The following is a 13348-nucleotide window of genomic DNA, read 5'->3' as shown; positions in this document are numbered from 1 at the left end:
TTTGAAAATGGTCGTGGAAAAGAGTGGTTAGCAGTTAATGATTTAATTATATATTTAATAGCTAATAATTAAATACGGGGCACCACTGGCATTTTTAGGGAGAAATTACCAGGAAAACTGAATTCATAACAGACACTTTCTGCTGGAGTAAAGTTCGTTAGTCGAGGATTTCTCTCACTCAGGTAATCAAACTCACAGCGATGAATTCTGAACTGGTATGATGTTTATTGAACTAACAAAATAACACACAATAACAGTTAATAAGTAAATGCAGGAGTTATAGCCAATGGAAGTTGAACTTTCCGTAAGATCAAGTGATAAAAAAGTTTTCTCCCACCATGCAATTAACCACATGTGGTCAGTAGGTGATGCAAAAACATTCTAATTTGGCTCCCAGAGGAAGTGAACGTTTAACTCTTAATATCACTAACATTATAAAAGAACAAAATCTAAATACTTACATGTAGATTAAACAGGTCTAACACTTATAAATCGTTACGTGTTACAAGGTGAAGTTCCTATTCGGCTGTGTGTAGGTAATCCAAATCTTCACCGAATTGCACTGTGTGTGCTGACCTTTGTGCTCCTAATCTGTACATCCTCGGAGAAAGAAAAGGAGAGATCTTCAGTTTGATTAAACACCCCCAGAAGCAACAGTCCTTGAGTTCTTGGCCGACCGAAACACACCACACATGCTTGTTTTTTTTTTAGCATAAACTTAAATCAGGCTCTAAACCTCCTGGTTCTACCCACCATTCACTCCACTACAGATCATCATATATTATTTCCCAGTAATAGTTTTACCTACAGATTTACACTAGAGAAATACTCCACTAACAAACTTTACTCCAACAGAAAGTGACTGATCTGTTATGAATTCAGTTTTTCTGGTAATTTATCCTTAAAAAATGCCAGTGGTGCCCCGTATTTGATTATCAGCTATTAATTATATAATATACCCTTTATAACCAGAAATGTTCATTTCTTGTAGACACAGGGGTTTAAGTCACTCTTTCAGAAAGTTTTTGTAGCTTTAGAAATACATTTAACAAACAAGGATTAGATAATGCTGGTATTTCATTAACTCCATCTTTACCAAAATATGTGAATCTAGGCAGTTTTGGTTAGAGTTAAAGTTGAAAATAATTTGGTTTGGTTTTCTGAGGGAGCCTTTGTCTGGCCAATAATCACGTATAGATTTGAAGTCTGAACACTGAGGAACACATTCACATCAGAAACGTGCTAAAAATATCACAGAGGAAGATGATGACCACTGAGCATTTGTGTGAGATGGCCAGAACAGACAAGGAGCTACTAAACCACATTAATTACTGCAAATTATGTTACTATGGGTGTGTGATGGCACCACATTACAAGATTAAAGGTAGGGTTATGACAGGATTTGAGGAAGAACATACAGTTTGTATAATAAAGTAAAAATATTAGAAAGATCGTTTCTACACTTAAACAGATACAATAAATCTGAGTGTACAGCATCCAGTAACATAATTTACATCATCATCATTTACATTAACTACATTTATAATAAATCTTGCCAAAAGTAATTTTCTTCCAAACTAAGGTGTTTTTTACACCAGCTTTTATCTTAATATGTATTAAAGGGTGGTTTCCTGTTCCCACACAGAGCAGCCAGCAGAAGATCAGTGTGATTACTGTAACTGACAGAGATTGGCTGGATTGGTTGTAGAGATCTTGCCAAACATCCAATTGGGACTCATCATGTCCAGGCTAATTCATGTGTGCATCATTATACTGGGGTTCCACCGTTGGTTGAACTGTCACTAGAAGATGATGGTGATGCACCACTTCTTATCTCTGCTCATGGTGAAGCTTTAGCTGGCTAATAAAGCAGGTCAAATTAAGGATCATTCCATCTGAACATGAGGTGCTGACCACACACAGGTCTAGGTGCTGTGTCACCATAAACTGTAGGAGTAGAAAAGAGAATATATATAAAAATTATGTATCAAAGATGAGCAATAAAACAACATTTCTACTGTTAAATGCATCAAAATCACAACACACAGATCTGCTGTAACGCTGTTTATACCTAATGCTAATGAGGTACCTCAGTAATTCATAAACTGACACAACTCACCTTAATGAGCTACTGCTAAATCATGCAGGTACTTAAATCTCTAAAGTGGACGCCACTAACCACCAGATTCACCATCATTCCCCCCTGCACGCCACATACCAAAAGCTTAGCATACAACGTATCCTAATTTGGCTTATCATGCTATTAATGCAGCAATGCAGTTTATAACAGTGTAACATTCTTAAAGTGAGTCTCTGTCCTTACTATCATAAACACTAAGGGTTGGTTTCCCAGACAGGGATTAAGGCTAGTCCAGGACTACATTTTGCTTTAAATGGAGAATCTCCATTCAAAATGCTGTGTAGTCTAGGACCAGGCTTAATCCCTGTCTGGGAAACCAACCCTATATGATTTAGTACTAAACCTCTTCTGTAAAACCGACACTGTGTACTGTTCACGTCATATCAATCACATCCTGCTCATTAATCTGTACTGAATCAGAACACACAACCATTACAGTTTAATCTTCACCTCCAACATCACTACAGATCTAGAAACAGCAGCTCAGCTCACAGCTCATTTAGTACTAGCCTGTACCCACAATGAACAGGGAGTCCTAGAGATCTGCACACATGCAGCACACACTTGTATACAGCAAATATTTAATCACCCTTTAAAATGTGTAACATGAGATTTGTTTCCCCGCAGGACTGTTACATTGTGGTGTGTTACATTGACACACAGTATGCAGCACTGAATCAGCCAAAGTCAAATGTTTCCTATATAGATTCAACAGTTTAATAATTATCATTCAAGTTATATATAGGGTTAGCCACCTCATTTATTCAGAAACAACTTTTATTCATCTGGGCCTTAATCCGAATACTTTGAGGTGTAAACAACATTTTCTAATCCGATTAAAGCATCAGTCCAATTATTATTAGACATGGACCAAACAGCTTTAGTTATAGTGGATAGCAGGAAGGTGTGTGTGTGTGTGTGTGTGTGAATAACATTACCATGTTTGTGTTTTATTTACAGTGTACAGTAAAGTCAACCCCTCTGAGTTTTATTTTTCCAATTCACATTCACACATCATGTCTTTTAAATTTGAATATTTTCCTATTATGTTCTTTTTTCTTTTATATTTTATTAGTATTAGTAAAGACACCACATTACATTAGTACTTTATTGTAAAGTCATTGTTGGCAGTTCCAGCTTTAGGACAGCTATAATAAAAAAAGAACTCACTTTCTGCAGCACTGTGATTAAATTCTGACCAGTTTCTACTGAATTTTCAAGTTACACCAATGGACTTGCAATGTTACAAAATCTCATATATTTTAATAGGATTCAGGTCCGAAGGCTCAGGCATGCAGCACCTTTCTATTTTAAGTCTAGAGTTACTGTGGCTCCATGTATGTCTTGTTGAAACATGTAGACACGTCTCTGTATTTTAGCTCCATTCATGTCTCAAACAATTGACAAAAATGACAAAACAATTTAGGGCGACACGGTGGCTAAGTGGGTAGCACTGTCGCCTCACAGCAAGAAGGTCCTGGGTTCAATTCCCAGGTGAGCGGTCTGGGTTCTTTCTGTGTGGAGTTTGCATGTTCTCCCCGTGTCTGTGTTGGTTTCCGCCGGGAGCTCCGGTTTCCTCCCACTAGAGACACTAAATTGTCCATGACTGATTGTGTTTGATATTAAACTTGAACTGATGAATCTTGGGTAATGAGTAACTACCGTTCCTGTCATGAATGAAACCAAAGTGTAAAACATGACATTAAAACCCTAATAAATAAATAAACAAGACAAATTATTGTCAATGTTTTTTTCTGACTTTTGTCTAATGCTCATTTGAAAACAAAATGACACGTTAGCATCTCGGTTCTTTTTCTTTTTAGCTAAGGAGTTTTGTGTGGCTGGAGGAAGAGAGATAATTGTGGTACATTTAATTCTTTATTGTTCACTGTGTAACTGCTGTTCCTGTTGCTTTCAGGTCATCCTGCTACTTATTTTAAATTAATCCTGGCTTCTCTCTTCCCGTCCTCATCATTAATTATGATTATGATTATCATTAACTATGTATACTTGGAACTGCACCTAGGGCTGTCGCGGTAACCGCAATTTTGAAATACCACGGTATAGACCAGCCAACTGCAGGGCATGCCAAACAACCACAACACCGCGATGTTCACGTTTTTTCTTTCTTTTTTTTTTTTTCTTGTTGCAGGGTCCATCTTGTTTTTCGCTTACATTCGGGAGTAATAAATGAGCTAAGAGCGTCATTTTCCTGCCAACTGTTCGCATGCGTTGCTGCTGAGTGTCAGGCTTTGTGTTTTAAGATGGAAACAATGGCAACATTAATTATAGACAAGTTTATTAATGATCAAATTGAGTTCACACTCAAAATACTTGTAATTTATACTATATTCAAACAGCCTCGGCGTACTAAAACACTTAATGACTGTTAATATGGCACTGCAGCCTGCAAATATTCTCTTGCTGGCTCGCTGGAATGATTTAAATGCATTTTTTCGTTGAATAAAAATGTATTGAAACAAATAAATAACTTGAAATGTAGTATTATTTTATATATTATATTGTTATGTTAATTATACCTACTAAATGGATGGTTAACAGTGGGGCGACAACCAGGCTAGATTTCCTCTGCTCTCTAAAGTCGCATGCAGGTGCAGTACACGTGTATTAGTGCAACGAGCACCATCAGAGAGACTGTTAGTGCCGTGGGGAACATGCCTACCCCACTCAGATCCTCTCTCAAACCACATCAGGTGAACATGTTGGTTTTTCTAGCGCGCATGATAACGCAGGTTTAAGGTCTTACAGACTTTATTCTTTATTCTAAACTAAAGGTTTCGTTTTATTTTTTATTTTTTTTACCATATTTTGATCAGATGTGCATTTAAAATATTTAGCCTAAACAGTTTGCTTTTTTTTTCGTTTCACAGTGTATACCTAGCCTAGAAGCTAAATTTAAACCTTTTTTAATAGAGAAAAGCCATGCGTTCTTATCATCCCTGCTCTGTTCTGTATTTAACAATAAACACGCATTTGATTTGTCTTCAAGCTGTCTCATCTTTGTCATTATAAAGCAATAATATACCGAATTATAGCCTAACAATAAAGCTTGTTTATATAGCTCTAAAATCCAGATCAATTAAGTAATTTTAAAAAAAAAAAAAAAAAAAAAGGCGATATTACCGCATACCGCGGTGTTGAACCACGCTAAATACCGCAAGGGGAAATTCTTTCACCGCGACAGCCCTAACTGCACCTTCCTGCACTTTTAATTCCTTTCCATTTGCTTATTTGTTTATTTACACTCAATCCATTCTCATCATTAATAACTGCTCTGTAGCTATGCAGTATATGTAAAACTCAGGTTACATTCATCCTGTCAAAAGTGTTTGTACTTTTCTGAATTTATATTGTTGTAATTTTTTTATTTCTTTATAGTGTGTATTTGATTTGATTTGATGTACAATGCTACTGGGACTCTAATTTCCTTCGGGATCAATAAAGTATCTCTCTCTCTCTCTCTCTCTCTCTCTCTCTCTCTCTCTCTCTCTCTCTCTCTATCTATCTATCTATCTATCTATCTATCTATCTATCTATCTATCAGTCTGAGAGCAGGTTGTTCAGAAACGATTTGTGGTTCCATGAGCCTTCCTCTTGTGGGACCAGTTGTGCTGACAGGGATGTTAAAGGTGTGAGTGTAGGTTCATTATTTTGTCCCTGAGAACTTCACTGTGATGATACTCGATGTGTGAAATCACCAACCAATCACACCAGAACACTTTTAATATTTCAGCATTAATATTTAGAACATTTTTGTGACCTTTATATTTATGCATTTGAATTTAGGGTCTGAAAGTTTTCTCTATCATTCCTCCTGTGTTTACCCTGGTGTATAAAATGTACTTATTTGTGCTTAAAATAAACTGAGATTTGTCTAAGTATACTATAAATAATCGAGCAAATGTCTACTTATTAAAAACATGTTTATATTTAATAATATAGTAGTCATACAGTGCACTTTCTCCTACTGTTATCATACTTTTCAAAAATTATTATAGTAATTCACCTAAACACTTAAAACGTTATACAAATGTTTACTTTGTGTATTCTTTGATAAAGTTAAGTATGGGTACAACAGTAAAAGTTTTTTGTTACATTAAAAAATAATCATTTTAAATGGATTTGGTTATTTAATTCTAATATGAAAAATAAATAAATGAATCATATTAAAAAACGTACTCAGGTACTTTTTAAATACTATGTTTTGTATTTTTTACTTTGCGTGTAATTAATGGATTTTACATGATGCTGTAATGATTTAAAAAATTCACTACATTAATATTTATTCAGTGTACTGACAGAGTTTAAATAATAACCTGTGTAAACTCCATTATATAAATGCTTTTAAAATTAAAACTAATCAGGCATCTCCCAGCAGTGCACCTAATGAGCTCTGGGTTAAACTTTAGCACCTCCATGACCCTAATAATTTCAAGTGTCTAGAGCTCACAATAAAGCTAAACAGTTTATGTAACATAGCGTCAGTATTACAGATCAAATTGAACTGATGTTTTAAAATTCACTTTAACAACAAATTGGTATGAATCTTTACGTGTCTAGTCATTAGAAAATGAATTTTAAGCTCTTAAGGTACGTATTTATACATGTGTGATTCATCATTTGAACCTCGCATCTGCTAAATGCCTCAAAAGCAGTTATGAGCTGTACTGGTTGATGGTTGCCACTCAAAAAAACCAACAACCTGAAAACAGAGAACAGTGCGTGGCTGATGAATGTATTGCTGTGCACTACAAAGAATCGGGTAAAGGAAGGGGAAGTATATTTTTACTCTAAAGTAAATAAAGTCTTTTATTTTTAAACTTTTAAAGTTTTTTTACTTAAATCTACCTTTTTCACCAGGGTATGCTTATGAACATATACTTATTTGTTTATGTTAACAGGTAGAAAGGTAAAAGAGACGAGACTCAGTTTAATGTTAAAGGAGCTACAAATCAGTAACTCACCGTAGAAACTTAGTTTTACAGAGTGGATCTCTGCCCAGCTCAAGGAAACGTTGAATTCCTGATTCTCCTAGATTATTGTGCCTCAGATTCAGTTCTTTAAGGGCTAATGATCTCAGAGCTGGAGCCAGATGTTCAAAACTTTGTTCTGTAATACTGCACTCCATCAACCTGCAGAGAGAACAAAAACAATTACATCTAACACACACTAGCTTCATCAGAATTACTCTCAACAGACACACAGCACATATACAGACAAAACCAAACACATTCACACAGACACACACACACAATTCAATTTAAAAAGCTTTTTTAGCATGACCATTAAAAGTTAGTTTTGTCGAAGCATTAAAGTAACAGATTTAAATAAATTATAAACGTTTTTTAGAAATCGTTTACTTAAAAGGAATGAAGATGTACAAAAACAGATGTGCATAACAAACACTATCACTGTAAACATCCATCAGAGGTGTGAGTGTATCTGTGTGTATGTTAAAGTTTCACCTCAGTTTCTTCAGTTAAGTGTGTGTGTGATCTAGGGTCTAGGGGTGATAGTGTTAAAGTATCTTCAGTGTGTGTGTGTGTGTGTGTGTGTGTGATAATCTCACGTCAGTATCTCCAGTTTACAGTTTGTATTACTCAGTCCCTCAGAGAGCAGCTTCACTCCTGAATCCTGCAGGTTATTCTCACTCAGGTTCAGATCTCTCAGATTGGAGGAGTTTGAACTGAGAACTGAGGACAGAGCTGCACAACTTTCACCTGTTAGATTACAGCTTATCAACCTGAGAAAGAAAAAATAAAACATCAGATTATTAGAATCTGATTGTGAGTAAACTCTTGTTTTAGTTTTTAACAGATTTATTTGTATCATTTTATGAGGAAATAAACTCTAACATCAACTATTCATAAATGTTCGCCGCTCAGGTGGTGCAGCAGTAAAAACACACACTGGAACCAGAGCTGGGATCTGGAGTACATCGTATCGAATCTCAGCTCTGCCTACCGGCTGTGGCCGAGCGACTACATGAACAATTGGACTGTTGTTCAGATGGGCGGGACTAAGCCGGATAGGGTCTCTCTCTCATGACTGGTGCAATAACGACCTCTGCTGGCTGATTGGCGCCTGCACATAGATGAGAATAGAGTGCACTTAGGGTGTGTCTCTCCATTCACAACGCTGAGCTGCCATGCGCTCGTCAAAGTGCATTGATTTGATTTGATTTTACTGCTGCTGCATAGTTTAAAAGTAGAGGAATCATTAATAAGCTTTTTGTGCAACGTTATTTATGCATTTGATTCTCTAAATCTTCTTTGCTTTCATTTTGTCCAAACAGGATTTGTCAGATGCAGTGCGAGTCTCCAGTTTCTGCACAAGCTTTGCCACAGTTACAGCAGACTGGGGGATTTTGCATGTGGCTGATCAATGTCCTTATTTTTGACACTTAAAGCAACTAATTGGGTTAGGGATTTAAAGCTTCATTTCCACTAGTTGAAATCCAATAATTAGCTTACCAGAGGGGAGGCCTTGTTAAAAGTTATGATAAAGGTGTTGGTTTTAATCAGCTTGTCATTTTTCTTTAATATAATGCACTTACTATAAATAACATCTTTAAGAGTTACCACCATGGTAATTTCATGTTCTTCCATCCCCTCTAGGTCTCTACATCTGATAACTCCCTTGTTGCTATTCAGCGAGGGAAGACCTTGTCCTGATTCCAAGTTCTGATTCCAAGTTCTGATTCCAAGTTCTTAATACTCATTTAATAGGGATGTCCCGATCTGATCTCAAAGATCGGAATCGGAGCCGATCAAGGCATTTTTTTAACTGATCGGGATCCTAAGCCCGATCCTTTGTTTTACGTCAGCATGTCCGCTGTGTGGAAATACTTTAAACTGGAAAGTGAAACAAGTCCAACAGTAAAGTGTAATGTCTGCACTGTGAGCGTTTCACGAGACGGTGGGAGCAGAGCTGCGTTCATTACTGTAGAATTTTACTGTTTATATGGTGTGTGAGTCGAGGATCACTCCGGTTTACAAAACAATAACTTTAATCCGAGTATGAAAACTTCAGGACCATAACATACAGCTTTTACGAGTTTACGTGCTGAACGACATCTCAGTATCAAGCACTCTGATTGGCTTAGTTATGTAACCGAGCGTCGTAGTGATGCACTCGCTTAATAAAAAAATGAATACACAGTATATTCACAAATTGTCGGGAGCAGAAAACTTTATTAACTTCTTCTGTTACGGTACCGAATAGCGGACAGCTAGAGTCATCGCGTTAGCTATGGAAGCCCCAAAGGGTCAAAACACACTCACTTCGCGTAGAAACATCCATCAAACCATTGTCACGATACAACCACAGAAAAGTCTGTTACAGTTACAACACGCATACAAGTACGGTGGCTCATAAGAAACAAACCAGATATCATTTAACCAAACGATCTACAATTACTACCAATTTGATACGGCACCTAAATAATAACCACTCAGTCGAATACAGCGAGTTTATTATTATTATATGATGAGAAGAGGAACCGGCTGTCCGCTAACACGGCAGAGACGCTGATTCTCCTCAAAAAGAATCTTCACTTCATTCTGAGTGTTCCAGTTTTACTACTACAATGCTGCACTAAGTTTGTTTACTTTATTTTGTAAAAATAAAAGAACATTAAGCAATAGCTTGGATGCAGCATTTTCCCTACAGCACTGCAGAGCTATTAAGGTGTTAAACATGTACACTGGATTAATGTGAATAACTGTAGTGTAGTTGAAGTGTGCACTGTGTGAACAGTATTATCTAGTTCTTATCTAGACAATATCTAGAAAATACAAGTATCGGTTTGAGACTCGGTATCGGATCGGGATTAAAATTAATGATCGGGAACAAAAAAACTTGATCGGGACATCCCTATCATTTAATGATACTCACACAAGTATCTGCCCTGATCAAAATTTTCTGGCATTGTTGACAGGGCTTGTAATACCCATCATGCCTTTTGAATTGCAAATGGGGATTGTTTTGTCAGAGGCATTTCTTTTTGCGTCAATTCCATTAAAATAAATCATGGCCTATGTTCAACTAAACTGAATGGGTTTGATCATACGGTCAGATCTGGGTCACTCATTGGGCCTATCGTTTTTCTTTTTGGTACTTATGTCTGGTTCATGAAGGGTTCATCACCCTTGCTCCCCACCCACCTTGGAGCCCAACAAAGGGGCACGCAGAGCCACAGAACTCCAGCGGTTGTGCACCAGGGATACAAAACTGATATAATCAAGACCTGATGTTGCTGCTGCTTGATAACCCTGAGCCGCCGATTAGAAATACAACCTTGGGCATGTCCTGACCAGCCGACTGCTGTTATCTCCACCCCCCGTCTATATGAAGTCTGGGCCAAAATGCTGTGTTGGGGATGCTGCAGCCACCACTCCCCTCAAACCCCAGGATCCCATTCTCTGCAGAGACGGGTCACACTTTTCACTCGCCATTTACAAGTATCATGAGGGGGCTGAGGACCTATTTTTCCCCGGGTCCCCAAGGAGCGTTCCTCTGTGTGTGTGTGTGTGTGTGTGTGTGTGTGTGTGTGTGTGTTATAATCTCACTCCAGTATCTCCAGTTTACAGTGTGGATTCTTCAGTGCAACACAGAGCAGCTTCACTCCTGAATCCTGCAGCTTATTGTAACTCAGGTTCAGATGTTTCAGATTGGAAATGAGAAGTGAGGACAGAACTTCATGATGTTCATCTGTTAGATAACAACAAGCCAACCTGAGAAAGAAAAGAGAAAACATCAGATAACTGGAATCTAAATGTGAGTAAAATAGAAAAAATTGTTGTTTTAGTTTGTAACAGATTTATCTGTACCGCAAAAAAAAAATCAAACCTAACACGTCAACTATTTATTAATATTTAACCCCCATTTAGCACATAATAACTCCTCTGATAACTGTTACACCAGCTCTCTCTCTATCATTTAAAACTGATTCAAGTTATTTTAGTGTAATGTGATGGTTCATTTCTGTCCCTGATTGATATTATTCCTCGTGTTCTGCAGCTTAGTTGATGAGGGTTGAGGGGAGCATGATGAATATTATAAATTCTGTAATGAAGGGCTTTCTTTTCAACACTTCAAGTCGTGTAGAACATCAAATCTTTTTGTACATTACTCCATTAAAAATAAACAGATAAAAATGAGACATGTCCAATTCCCCACTACAGTTTCAACCTCCACCTCATGTACAACATCCATACTGGCTGAGTAGAACCACAGACTAGCACACGGCCCCTCAGATACACGTGAAGCCATCATGCTTCACCTTTTTACCAGCCAGCAGTGGATTCCTACACAGAGCTGTAACACATACAGAGGAGCATGCTATACTCCAGTATTTCTCAACCATCTCTGTTGTAGCTCAAATAAGGTGATATCCCATACAGCCTCCCCTCCCTCAGACATAAACAACTGTGTGTGTTGAGCACCAGTACAGTCCAGTAGCACCACTAAAACTCGAACTGGAGTGTCAAAGGTGGTGACCTAAAGTAATACAGAAGTTAGTATTAGTTAGTAGTATCTGTGTGTGTGAGTGTGTGTGTGTGTGTGTGTGTAGGGGGTCCTGCATCTGTATTTGTTAAAATTAATTATTTGTACATTCACCACCACCGCTTTATCCTGGTCAGGGTCACAATGGGTCTGGTTTATTAGGCGAAAAGCAGGAAACACCCCAGACAAGTCACCACTCCATCACAGGGCACACGCACACACACACACACGCACGCACGCACGCACGCACACACACACACACACACACACACACACACACACACACACACACACTCAAACAGTTACACTTAGGGCAATGTCTTGTAGCTCCAACTAGCCTGACTGCATGTCTTTGGAAGAAGCCCACTTTGACACAGGGAGAACATGCAAAACATTATCACCAGAGGTTGTGCTGCTGTTGTAGGCTTTGCAGTTTAAAAAAGCATAGATGAAAGCTTAAACAGCCACTACCTGAAAATTCTGCTTCAACAAAAGAGCCGATTTCCTCAAAGTTTGTCTGATTCTACCGGCATTAAGTTATATTTAATATTTAAAAATGTAATTTAATATTCAAACCTATTACACACTTTAAATAAACACAGTTTCTTGTTAAGCTGTTACAGCGTTCTAATACTGATAACAAACTGATGCTAAGGTGCAAGAGATAGAGGTTCTTTATTTGTGAAACAAATGTGGAAATAAAACTTTTAAAACTCGAGTGCTAACTAGAACTAAAAAATTTGATCATATTACTCCTGTTCTATCATCTCTACACTGGCTGCCAGTTAAATTCCGCATTGATTACAAAATACTTTTACTAACCTATAAAGCGCTACATGGTCTGTACCACAGTATCTGAGTGAACTTATTAATCACTACAGCCCAGCGCGTCCACTTCGTTCACAAGATGCAGGGTTACTTATAGTTCCTAAAATTAAAAAGACCACAGCTGGTGGAAGAGCGTTTTCTTACAAAGCTCCACAACTTTGGAATAATCTTCCTGCCTCTGTTCGGGATTCAGACACAGTCTCAATGTTTAAGTCTAGACTGAAAACATATTTATATGGGCTAGTAATGAGGTGTGTGTGTGTTATAATCTCACCCCAGTATCTCCAGTTTACAGTGTGTGTGTGTGTGTGTGTGTGTGTGTATTATAATCTCTCTCCAGTATCTCCAGTTTACAGTGTGTGTGTGTGTGTGTGTTATAATCTCACTCCAGTATCTCCAGTGTACAGTGTGTGTGTGTTATAATCTCACCCCAGTATCTCCAGTTTACAGTGTGTGTGTGTGTGTGTGTGTGTGTGTGTGTGTGTATTATAATCTCTCTCCAGTATCTCCAGTTTACAGTGTGTGTGTGTGTGTGTGTGTTATAATCTCACTCCAGTATCTCCAGTGTACTGTGTGTGTGTGTGTGTTATAATCTCACTCCAGTATCTCCAGTTTACAGTGTGTGTGTGTGTGTGTGTGTGTGTGTTATAATCTCACTCCAGTATCTCCAGTTTACAGTGTGTGTGTGTGTTATAATCTCACTCCAGTATACAGTGTGTGTGTTTGTGTGTGTGTGTTATAATCTCACTCCAGTATACAGTGTGTGTGTGTGTGTGTGTGTTATAATCTCACTCCAGTATCACCAGTGTAGTGTGTGTGTGTGTGTTATAATCTCACTCCAGTATCTCCAGT

At 37.7% G+C, this 13348-nt stretch overlaps 1 protein-coding gene across 1 annotated transcript in view; it reads right to left on the bottom strand.

Moving 5' to 3' along the window:
• Positions 1-203: 203 nt before the first annotated feature.
• The window catches only part of LOC134309992 (NACHT, LRR and PYD domains-containing protein 12-like), a 45481-nt gene continuing 32336 nt past the window's right edge, over positions 204-13348 (bottom strand). The window contains exons 7-10 of the mRNA XM_062991502.1: positions 10732-10896; positions 7731-7904; positions 7126-7293; positions 204-1947 (exon numbers count right to left, since the gene is read on the bottom strand). Coding sequence (XP_062847572.1) covers positions 1938-1947; positions 7126-7293; positions 7731-7904; positions 10732-10896 — 517 coding nt within the window. The 3' untranslated portion in view covers positions 204-1937. The remainder of the gene's footprint in view (positions 1948-7125; positions 7294-7730; positions 7905-10731; positions 10897-13348) is intronic.

Source organism: Trichomycterus rosablanca, chromosome 3 (genome assembly GCF_030014385.1).
Source record: "Trichomycterus rosablanca isolate fTriRos1 chromosome 3, fTriRos1.hap1, whole genome shotgun sequence".
Taxonomy (NCBI): Eukaryota; Metazoa; Chordata; class Actinopteri; order Siluriformes; family Trichomycteridae; genus Trichomycterus; species Trichomycterus rosablanca.
This window is presented reverse-complemented; position numbering and strand designations above follow the sequence as displayed.